Raw genomic sequence first — 11,423 nt, 5'->3', positions numbered from 1 at the left:
AGTAAGGCGGCAGAGGGAAGGGTCTACACCTGCAGGCAGCCTGACCTAGAATGAAGCAAAGCCTTCCTAAGCTCACTCTTGTATGAAAAAGCCAAGAACTGTCCGTAGGTGCTCTGAAGTGATTAAAAAATACACGAGAGCCCATGGTGGGTACCTTCCAACATTCTGAAAAGTCACTGATTTCTGCCAAACACGGTGGCCTGAGACCGAGCATCCGAGCCTGGGAGACCCACAATCCCGCGGAGAGAGACAGACAGACAGAGAGAGAGAGAGAGAGAGAGAGATCGATCATTGGCTCAGTTGGATCATGTGACGTTCGGCATCATGTACTACTCACTATTGCAAGATATCGGTGGTTTATCAAGTTAAGATTAATTAGAGACGTTTGCTCATCTTGCGGAACACTCGCAGAGCACATTACTCACAATCCAAGGTTTGACTGCGTTTTCTTTCCTTTGGCCGCTCCTCAGTGCTCTTCCACGTGTTGTCTGTCCTTCCCCTCCCTTCCCGTGATTACCATGAATAGCACCTTCTCCCAGAAGCCTTCTTCGCTCACTCACTCACTCACTCCACTCACTCAATGTTTGCTGAGCATGCATATAACCTGTGGTAGATTTGGGAAACACAGTATTGAACAAGGCAGACAAGAGGTACTCCCCCACCGTTAATGGGAAATGTGGGGTATAAAGGATTCTAATCTGGTAGGAGAGCTTCCAGGAAGACTTCCTGGAGGAGGTGTCAATTAAGATAAGCACTAGAGGCAGATGCGTGTGTGTGAGGGCGTGGTGGTTAGATGGGAAGTGCAGTGAAGCTCAGAAGCCCCCAAGAGCACGTGGGCTGAGTTCCAGGTGCATGAAATCCGAGCACTGAGTGGGTAAGCGTTTGTGCGAGGCAGGGGGAGAGAAAGAAAAGTGAGCAGCGATGTGGCTCTCAAGGTTCAAAAGACCCACGAACAGGTTGTAGAGGCTGTGCTTTCACCCAGTGGTCCTCACTTGGGGTGGATCCTTCCCCCAGGGGACCCCAGGCAATGTCAGGAGACATCTGTGGTTGTCACAACAGGGGAGGGAAGGTGCCCCTGGCACAGAGCAGGCGAGGCCAGGGCTGCTGCGCCCCGGATGCCCTGCCAGCGACAGTGATCTAGTCCCGAGTGTGCCCGGTGCCGAGGCTGAGAATGTTTACTCCAGCGCTTTTTAAGTGTTCACTTATTGACGCCTCACAATGCCCTGAGGCCGGGGATGGGGCCCTTCAACGACGTGCGTCCACTTAGATGCAGATGTGCAGCGGTAAATACAGGACAGTCTGCAAATGGATTGCCTCTTCCTTGTGATCTCCTTAGCTACGTTTTCTTTCCTCCAGCTTCTTTACGAATACGGTATGGGGTACGCGTGACACACAAGACACCTGCTGACTGTTTATTGGTCAGGCTGGAGAGCGCCAGAGACCGTGAACATGGGGTGAGCCGGGCTGGCCACCAGCTCCAGGGGAGGCCACATGGCTGCGTCCTGGGGGTTCCCACGGCTGGGCACCAAATCTGCATCAGGGCCCAGTGCAAAATGAAAGCGTGGGCCCCTGGTTCAAAAACTTATTAAGAATTTCAAGATGGGGGCGCCTGGGTGGCTTAGTCGGTTAAGCGTCCGACTTTCGCTTGGGTCATGATCTCGCGGTCCGTGGGTTCGAGCCCCGCGTCGGGCTCTGTGCTGACTGCCAGCTCAGAGCCTGGAGCCTGTTTCAGTCTGTGAATCCCTCTCTCTCTGACCCTCCCCTGCTCACGCTGTCTCTCTCTCTCTCCTAAAAATAAATAAAAATATTAAAAAAAAAAAAATTTCAAGATGGTGGCAGCAGAGCACTGAGCTGGCTGCAGGCCGTGGGGGTCCCAGCCCAGGGAGGTAGTGGACGATTTCAGTGTCACCTGGGGGCCTCAGGGCCTCTACCTGGGACAGAGGGGCCTGGGCCGAGCATCTCCGGGGCACAGGGGGTGGGGACACTGGCCTGGCACGGAGGAGCAACTTTAGGGGTTGACCAGGAACCAAGTCCACGCTTCTGGAACGTCTTTCCATCCTGGCTTCTGCCCCTGTGAGTCTCCTCCGCAGAGGTTCCTCCCAGGCCCACAGTCCCCTGCGTCAGAGTCCCCGAGAGGGGTGGGCCAGACAACGCAGCTTTCCAGCCCCCACGGTAACTCACCAGGTAACTCACCTCTGTGGGTGGGGCCCAGGATTGGCCACTGTAGGGTAAGTTCATGCAGTGATTCTTAGGGAATCCCCAAGTTTGGCCCCTCCTCCCCCAACGGTACCGGATACGCCCCGAGGATGACTGGCGGTTTGGTCGGAGCTGGAGCTGGGCTTTGCGCTGCCGTGTCCGACTGAGTCGAGCCTGCTTGCAAATCGTCCTGACCATCCTGGGCTGGGAATTGTTTCCTTGCTATCTTTGGCCCGGGGCTGGCCCTGCTAAATGAGGCTCAGGGAAACTGCTCCTTCTGGAACACTCCCCAGCAAGCCAAGAAGAAGGTGCTGGAGGCCACTACTTCTCCTCTGAGCCTCACAGGGCATGAGCCTGGCTGGGCTGGCAATCTAAGGCAGGGGACCTATCCTTTAGGACCACCGTGTGTGTGTGTGTGTGTGTGTGTGTAGGAGGGGCAGGGGTGTGGATGCCGAAGTGTGTGTGTGTGTGTGTGTGTGTGTAGGAGGGGCAGGGGTGTGGATGCCGGAGTGTGTGTGTGCGTGTGTGTGTGTAGGAGGGCAGGCGTGTGTGCGGATCGTGACTCAGTGTGTTCACTGCAGTGGGAAACAAGAACGGGCTTGCAAGGCTCGTGTCTTTACCGTCAACTCTGTCGCTCCTCGTGGAGCCGAGGCGGAAACCCCGTTTGTACCGCTTAGCGCATGTGCAAGAAAAGCCATCACAGTCCGTGAACCGGGAGCGTAAATGTCTCCCAGGAGAGAAGAAGATATATATTTTAAAGACATTCTTTCTGTCTGATTCCATCTAAGTCTTGAACCGTAAAAGCAGACAAACATTGTGATCGTCATGGACTTTTCGGCTTCTAAAATAGGCGCCTGTCTTTCTCGTCTTCCCCTCCGCACCCCTCCGCACACCTGACGTGGGCCGAGGAAGGAAGGTTTTTAAAGGCCACGTGAGTTTACATCAGTACCTTCTGTGTGAGAAAAAAATATTGGGGACTGAATATACTGCAATATACATGTTCATAAGAAACGTTCTAATAACAAGTAGAGCACAAAACTATTGATATAAACATATTTCCCAAAGAAGAAACTATTGCATTTTGTAAGATGGCGCTTCCTAGACCAGAGGTTTGTCTTTCTTCTTTGCGGTTGGTTTGGGGGCGGAACTCCTGCACGGAGCTAACCAGGTGCAACGTGTTATGACGGATACAGACCCGGAGTGTTCAAAGTTCAAGGCCGTGCAAGTCCTCGGGGATTCGTTTAACTCAAAGAAGAGTTTCTACTTTGAGAAGTTCAAGATGGGACTTGCCCGGGGTCAAAGTGCTCCAGGATTGATAGTTCAAAGGCAGGCATTCCAGAAGATTCTGTGGAGCGGGAGCCAGGCAGATTGGCCCTCTGAAGGCACCACTGAAACACCGACCACCCAGCCCCCTCGGAACAAACTCATTCCAGACCCAGCAGTTTGGCCTGATGTTGGCTGTGAACTTGGACGGAACCCAAATCCTTCTAGTGGCTGATAAAACATATGGTTTTGATTCTTAAAGACACCACGGTGTCTCGGCATGAGCCGGCCGTTTCCGTGACTTGTTCTTGGAGACGTACGGGGCTGTGGGCTGTGAGTGGCCCAGGGACTCGGCAATCGGCCACGGGCACAGCGCTGAGATGGTCCCTTGCCCCCAGCGGGCGCCAGGGCGGGGGCTCCGTGGACACCGGTGGGCTCAGGGCGGCTCGGCAGCTGCAGGACACCCCCTCCCTCCTGGGATCTGACTTTTAAAAAATAACGGTGGAAATTGGAACCGGCGGAACAGAGAAGCCCAAGGTGGAGGCGCCGAGGCGTGCGGCCCTCAGGCGGGGGTGCGTGGAGGACCGGAGCTCACGGGCAACAGAGGAGACAGTGAGAGCGTCCAGGAGAAGATGACCCAGGGAGACCAGGTGAGCGGCTCGGGCACTCGGGAGCCTGCCGTCACCTTTGGCCGTGTTTACCAATGGTTTCCTTGAGGCGAGTCCCATGAGGGTGCGCCGGTGCCCTGGGGGGTCAGGTCGCGTCACCTAAGAGGCACCGCGGGGGCGGAGCCGAGGGGCCCGGTCTGGAGCCCAGGGAAGGCACCGTCCAGCTAGATGCCCTGCAGGGAGTGGTTCGGGTCGCCGCGCTCCCGCTTCACCAGCGGCTCGCCCAGGCTGTGGGCGTCGGGGTCAGCCTCGCCGCCGCGGTCCTCGCCGAGGTCATCTGCAGGGTGAGCGTCGGGGATGAGGGATGCGGGTGGGGGTGCAGCAGGGAGGGAGAGAGCGGCACATTCTCAGAGAAGTGCGCGGGCACGGCCGGGCCAGGGCCCCCACCCTGCAGTGCCCCCGGGACGGGCGGTCACTGCTGGGTCACATTCCTGGCAGGTCCCCTCAGCCGCTGGTGTCCCCACCCCGCGGGGCGGGGAATGGGGTGGGGTGGGGGCAAGTGGCTGCCGGAGGCTGAGGCTGTGGCCCTGCTCTGGGGCCCCATGTGGAAGTGCCTGGGGAACGGGACTAGACGTCGCCCCGAGGTGCCCATGTGAGGGGGAGGCTGCTCCTCAGAGCCTCGGTGGGGGGAGGGGGTAGCCAGGGCCACTTGAGCATCACTGCTGCCGCCCAGACCGCCCCTGCCTGTCCGGAGCAGATCACGGGCCCCCAGCCCACCCCAGGGCCCAGGGGCTGCCTCCATTTCACTAGCGCAGGGGTGGGAGGAAGAGCCGCAGGGAAAAGCCACAGACACACCCACCTTTGTCGAGCAGCGTCAGCGACAGGGAGGCGAGATCGTTGAACTGGAAGAGAGAAGGGGGGGTCAGGGGCCTCCGCAGGGGGGCCTGGTCCTGTGAGTGTCAGCCACCGCCCCTCCCACAGTTCAAACAGGCTTTAGCTTGGAAATGACAGTGGTTCCCACACGAGGTGGTACTGATGCTGCGTGTCCCCTCATGCTGCTGGGTGTCCCCTCCTGCTGCTGCGTGTCCCCTCCTGCTGCTGGGGGTGTCCCCCCCGATGCTGCGTGTCCCCTCCTGATGCTGCATGTCCCCTCCTGATGCTGCGTGTGTCCCCTCCCTGATGCTGGGGGTGTCCCTTCCTGATGCTGCGTGTCCCCTCCTGATGCTGGGTGTGTCCTCTCCTGATGCTGCGTGTCCCCTCCTGATGCTGGGGGTGTCCTCTCCTGATGCTGTGTCCCCCCTCTTGATGCTGCGTGTCCTCTCCTGATGCTGGGTGTGTCCCCTCTGGCCTGGCCACCGCTGGAGGGCTGAGGGGGTGCTGACTGCTCTGGCCACCAAGGGGGCAGGGACTGTGGCCTCCGAGTGGTGACAGGCTTCTGTGTTAAAAGCTCTGTAAGCGTCACCGCCTTTCTTCCCAAGAGCCACCACTTCCTGAGTGACCCACACTCCGCTCCCAGGAAAGTGCCCCAACGAGGCGAAAACAGGGATTCAAACCAGAAGGTGCACCCAGCGTTCACAGCAGCCCCACAGTAAATGACCCGTGTGGTCACACGCGGGGTGGGTGAAGGGCAGCGCTGCAGAGCCACACGGTGGGACATCGTTTGGCCACAGGAGGAGTGAAGCAATGACAGCCGCCATAACAGGGCTGCACCGCAGACAGATCGTGTTGGGGGACACATGCCGGACACAAAAGGCCACATTGTGTGTGATCTGTGCGTGTGAAACGTCCACAACGGGCAAATCCTCGCAGAAAGGGGGGCACTGGTTGCCAGATTCTGGGCAGAGGGACGGGGGTGACTGCCGATGGGGATGGGGCTTGCCTTTGGGGTGACGGAGCTTTCCGGAATTACGCAGAAGTGGTGTTTGCACAACTCTTAATGTACTGAATGTCACTGAAGTGTTCACTTTAAAATGGCTGGAATGGTGGGGGCGCCTGGGTGGCTCAGTCGGTTAAGCAGCCGACTTCGGCTCAGGTCATGATCTCACGGTTCATGGGTTCGAGCCCCGTGTCGGGCTCTGCACTGACAGCATGAGGCCTGCTTGAGATTCTCTCTCTTCCCCCCTCTCTGCCCCTCACCTGCTGTCTCTCTTTCTCTCCCTCAAAATAAATAAATAAACTTAAAAAAAAAACCCAAACTGGCTAGAATGGTAAATGGTAAATGCATTTTACAACCATAGACCCCGCGGGTGGGTATTCGAGGTCCCGCTTCAGAGGCGGGAACTTGAGACGAGAGGAGCCAGGTCTGAACCCGGGTCAGCTGGGCCCAGCCCGCGAGCTCTTTCCCACCCACCGGCCCCGGCAAGCGCGTCTGCTCGCCCAGGCCTCCCGGGGTCCCCAGGCGGGGGTCGGGGGGGCTCACCTCCCCCATCACGGCGATGGGCGTCTCCCCCGTCGCCTCCGCCACGCGGTGCTCCACCAGGTAGAACATGTACTCGTCATAGAGCAGGCGGATCAGGTGGAAGGAGCCGAAGCTGGCGGCACTGCGCAGTGTGAGGTCGCGGATCACCATGGAGCTGAGGGATGGGCACACAGGGGCTGGGAAACTTCTGGGAGCAGGGCGTCGCGGGCAGGCAGTCGAGCCAGGCTTTTTGGGGGGCCCGTGGGCCCACGAGGGGCCTGNCCGGGGGGGGGGGGGGGGGGGTGTCTGCGGGCGGGAGCCGAAGGCTCTAAGCCAGAGACCGTGGCAACAGGACCCTGTGTCCCTGTGTGACACAAGCCGGAGGGCGCGGCCTGCGGTCACCGCGGCGCCCTCACTGACTCGCCCACGGCCGGCGGCCTCCCTCCACTTCCCGGGATTCCCTCCCATCCACCCTTCTCTTCTCAGTCAGGGGTTTGGGGCCTAAAACAAGACAGAACTTCAGGGCGCTTCCGCCTCTTTGGGCCGCAGCAAGGGCTGGCAAACAAGGGCCCCAAATCCGGACCAGATATAGCCCACTGCCCGTCGAGTACTGCCTGCGAACTCAAAATGGTTTTTCTATTTTTAAGTGGTTGGAAACAAAGTCAAAAGCAGCATTATATTTCACGACCCATGAAAAAGTACCTGAAATTTCACAATTCAGTGCCCGTAAATAACATTTTATTGCCACGTAGCCATGCGTGTTCGTTACAGGGCGTGTGCCAATAATAGCTGATTTATTTCCTGGAAATACTTACTGATCCTTTATAGAAAAGCGACCCCTGATCTGAAGGAATTAGACAACTTGCACCTGACCCAAACCTCTGGCCCCGACCCCCAAACGTCCCACCTCAGAGCTTACGTCTCAGCGCTGGTGTCGCAAAGACACAGGAAAGGACAAGGCAGGAGAGGAGACGGGTGTGGACCCCTGACCGTAATCAAACAGGGGGCCTTCGCGGCAGGGGCTCTGACGCCCCGTGGCCCCAGCGAACCAGAGCTAAGCCGGCGTCCAGGCCGGAATCCGAGAGTGAACCTTGGCAACAAGGCACCACGGACGCCGGGCTCTCATTACAGCAGAGCCGCCGCCCTGAAGCTGCAGTCAGTCACCTCACGTCCTCGCTTTGCTCCCGCAAATTCTCTGCAAACACCCCTCCCCTCGCTCACCGACCGCCTGGGGCTGGGGCTACCCGATGTGAAATGTCCAAATCAACTTCTGGACATTTTAACGTGGCCCTTTATTTTTTAACGGGCTGAAGGGTGGGGTGTGCAAGTGAGTCAGTGACAGCAGCTGATGACAGATTCTACTTAATGCTTTTCCTTTCGTGGCCTCAGTGGGCTGTGGGTCTGAGGCCACTGAGCAAAGGCAGCCAAGGGGTCAGCCCGTGCTGACTGCCGTGTCCAAATCGGTGCGTGCAAAGCAAAGGTCGCTTGAACGTTTGCGGATGCAAAGGTGGGGTCAGTGGACAGAGTGGGCCGGCTTGGGATCTGGGACGTTTTCTCCTCGGAACCTTCTCGGCTCTGTACGGCCAAGCCCCCAAGGTGAACAGGACAGCTGGGCTTTTGGGTCCCTGGTGGGCTCTCCGTGGGCCCCCTTCCCCACCCTGTGAGCTGCTTATGTTGCACCCACTGCCTTCTTCCTGGCGCCTCCCGTCAACCACAGGAGGGCAAACGTCTGGAAAGCACGGTCACAGGCCGCTCACCTCCGAGACTATCAACATGGCGTCCCTGCCGGGCAGGCAGCTCCGGCTCCAGACCCCCAGCCCCGTCGTCCCGAGTTCTTCCAGAAGCCGAGCTGGGCTTACCTGTAAAAGGACCATTTCAGAAGGAACTGCCGGGCGGCCTTGGGGAAGCTGGGGCTGCCCGCATGCTGCTTCAGGACCTGGGTGACCACGCCGTCCAGCCAGGTCGCCCACTGGTCCAGGGAGCTCTGCTGCTGCAGCGTCAGCTTGAAGTCCTGCTGCAGGCGCTGCACGACGCTCTCCTCACACTGGCACACCCACGAGGCCTGCTCCTGCGGGGCGCGGGCGGCGGGTCAGGGCAGCCCCCCACGGCAGCGCCAGCCCTGGGCCCCTCCCGCTGCCGCCCAGCACGGGGGCTGACACGGACGGACAGACGTCCAGAGAGGGAAGCTGCCCGGGCTCCTAAGTGCTTAAACCCATGCTTCCCGGGCCCGAGGGTCAGACGACAGGCCGGGTCTTTGTGGTGTCTCACTCTCAAGCGATCCCCTTCCCAAACGTGTTTGTGTGTGTCGTGGAGGGACTCGTGGACAGCACCAGACCCGCAGGCGCACAGCCCGTGCCGCTCGGAGCCCAGAGGAGAGAGCCCGAAAACGGCAATGGGAGGTACATTCTCAGAGCATGAACCGAGGTGTGGAGGGCCCGCGGGATCAGGGAGTGGGGGCTGGCGGGCTGCAGGGGGGCCTCCGCCCTGAGCCTGTCCTCACGCACACTGGGTTTTGCTGTGGGTTGAATTTTGTGCTTTTGTGCATTTTTCTCGAGCCTGGAAGCCTGGGCCCGCGGGATAGAGAGTCACACACGGCGTCGCCGATCTGTGGCCGGGGCTCCGTGCCCCATCCCGGGCCACGGGGGTGGGGGTGGGGGGGTCACAGCGGAGAGTCACCTGCACGTTGGCAAAGTCCACGCGGTTGAGGTCACTGAGCATCTGGTTGATCTGGGAAGTGTTCTGGAGCACGGCCCGGGCGGCCTGAGCGAGGTGATTGAGGGACGTGTATCTGCGCAGGGTCTGTGCGAAGGCGCTGACCACGCCCACCTGTGGCCGAGGGAGCCGCAAGGTAAGCTGTCCTTTCCTGGGAGGGCACTGGGCTCAGGGTCAGTGCAGGGGGAGGGAGTAGGGGAGAGGGACACCCCACCCCTGCTTCGGACAGTCTCAAGGACCCGAAGAGTGAGACTGAACGAAGGACAGAAACCTCACCAAGGCGTCTGGGCCTCTATAGAAGATGCCACGGTATCGGGACTGAGCAGGCTTATGCCCCCAGAATTCCTCTGGCTCTCTGGAGTGGCTGGGGATGGGGGGACGGGTTCCTGGGGGCCATGGGATCAGGCTCTGTGGGGCGGGGCCTGCGAGTCTACGCAGCCTGAAGTTCGGGAGCCGCTGGTCTCACAGAGTTCCAGGGTCAGGGAGGCCAGGTGCTGGGGGCCTGACGGCTTCCGTACGCAGGTCTCTAAGGGCCGCTTGCGAGAGCGCCAGGCAGGCACTCTCTTCTGTGCATGGAGGCCAAGCCGGCGCATTTCAGGTCCTGATCTGTGGCCTAGATTGGACCCTCCCTCCTATGATGGGCTTGGAATCATTCTACCTGTTCCGAACTGACCCAAATGCATCCCAGCAAATGACATCTGTCGTGCCCCTCCCTGCTAGCGCTGGTCCTGCCTCGCCAGCAGCCTCAGGGCTTCCTGGGAGGACTCAGGGGCCTCAGGACCCACAGGGGTGGCCTGCTTTCCCTGGGGCAGGGGACAGGGGCCCCTCCCTGAAGCCCCCCCGCCCGCCAGCTGCTCCCGTCACAGCGGAGTGGTTACCTTGGTCTGGATGACCTGCTGTGGGAAGTCTCTCATGGCATTCGTCAGCCAGCCTTCCAAGCTCTTGGCAAAATTACGGATGGCCTGGGTCAAGGTACCTGGGAGACACGAGCCGCGTCACGGTGAGACAGGCAGGCCTGCCCGTCAGGACCAGCTTCAGGAAGAAACACGCGCGCAGGGAACCTGCAAGAGTGAGCAGCGCAGGAAAAGAGGCAGCAGTGCTCCAGGGACGAGGGACCAGGGGAAGGCAGGGCGCTCCGCGCGGGCGGCGCTGGGCAGCAGTGAGGGCCGCCCGCTGCCTTCACCTTCGGCACCTGCCTGTCTGTGCTCGCGGCTCTCACCGAGGGCGACTCTGCTCCCGGGGGACACGGGGTGTGTGCAGACCTCTGTGGTCCTCACAGCTGGGGGAGCTCCTGGCACCGAGTGGGCGGGGGCCGGGCCCAGCCCCCCGTAGTGCCCCGGACGGCCCACAGCACGGAGGAGAGGCCCTCGGACACGCACAGGTACGTATGTTCTACCCGCTTCTGAAGCTACTGAGATGCCTTGCAACGCGAAACCCGTAAGACTGTTAGAATAAAACGCTACAAATACACCGCAGCTCGACCGTTAACACGGAGACTAAGCGCAGGCCACAACGAGCGGTTTCGGGCAGGCGACGAGGGGAGAAAGGCGATCGTCCTGCTGTCCCCATTTTTGGGCACAAAAGCAGTGCCGGCTCACTGAGAGAGACACTTTCCGCTGGGCCGATAGGCACAGGTATTGCTAGGTCCCCGCCAGGTAACCCGTGGTGCCCCCTGCGGCCCTTCATCAGGAGCGAGGCCTCAGGGCCCTTCCTCCTCCTCCTCCTCCTCCTCCCTCAGGACGCTGGGGGCCCACAGGGAGGGCCTGAGGGGGCTGGGATGCCCGCCCCGCGGCCTGGCCGCATGGAGGGGGGGGCAGGGCTCCTGGGAAGGCCCCCAGCCCCAGCGGGGTTTTAGCAAAGCTGCAGACTGGGGCAGGTCTGTCCTGTGACCTCGGCCCCGCCTTCTGGGGACCTCCTCTGGCCGGAGTGTCACCGGGGGCCCGCAGGCGGTGGCCCGAAGGAGGCGCGCGTCCCCGGAGTCTTGAGCTGGAACCTCCCGGGCCGGGTTCCGGGGGACAGGGAAGCACGAGGGGCGGGAGGGTGAGCGCGCGGCCTGCGAGCGGCTTACTGGGCACCGGGCGCAGCACGTCGGGGATGAGGACCTCCACCAGGGCCTGGTACAGGATGTGGTCGCAGCTCCGCATCCACTTGAGAATGGGCTCGCACTTGCACAGTGACACCAGCTTGTCCTTCGGGAGGACAGTGGCTTCGGGCTCTCCGTCACTGCGGGGGAGGGGGACGGGGTG

The 11,423-nt window shown here is 60.5% G+C and overlaps 1 protein-coding gene across 1 annotated transcript in view; it reads right to left on the bottom strand.

Moving 5' to 3' along the window:
• Nucleotides 1–2,899: 2,899 nt before the first annotated feature.
• Nucleotides 2,900–11,423, bottom strand: part of RFX2 (regulatory factor X2) — a 44,909-nt gene continuing 36,385 nt past the window's right edge. The window contains exons 11-17 of the mRNA XM_077778155.1: nucleotides 11,246–11,400; nucleotides 10,056–10,153; nucleotides 9,142–9,291; nucleotides 8,325–8,533; nucleotides 6,487–6,640; nucleotides 4,927–4,969; nucleotides 2,900–4,404 (exon numbers count right to left, since the gene is read on the bottom strand). Coding sequence (XP_077634281.1) covers nucleotides 4,292–4,404; nucleotides 4,927–4,969; nucleotides 6,487–6,640; nucleotides 8,325–8,533; nucleotides 9,142–9,291; nucleotides 10,056–10,153; nucleotides 11,246–11,400 — 922 coding nt within the window. The 3' untranslated portion in view covers nucleotides 2,900–4,291. The remainder of the gene's footprint in view (nucleotides 4,405–4,926; nucleotides 4,970–6,486; nucleotides 6,641–8,324; nucleotides 8,534–9,141; nucleotides 9,292–10,055; nucleotides 10,154–11,245; nucleotides 11,401–11,423) is intronic.

Source organism: Crocuta crocuta, unplaced genomic scaffold (genome assembly GCF_008692635.1).
Source record: "Crocuta crocuta isolate KB4526 unplaced genomic scaffold, BGI_CrCroc_1.0 scaffold110, whole genome shotgun sequence".
In the NCBI taxonomy this organism is placed as follows: Eukaryota; Metazoa; Chordata; class Mammalia; order Carnivora; family Hyaenidae; genus Crocuta; species Crocuta crocuta.
This window is presented reverse-complemented; position numbering and strand designations above follow the sequence as displayed.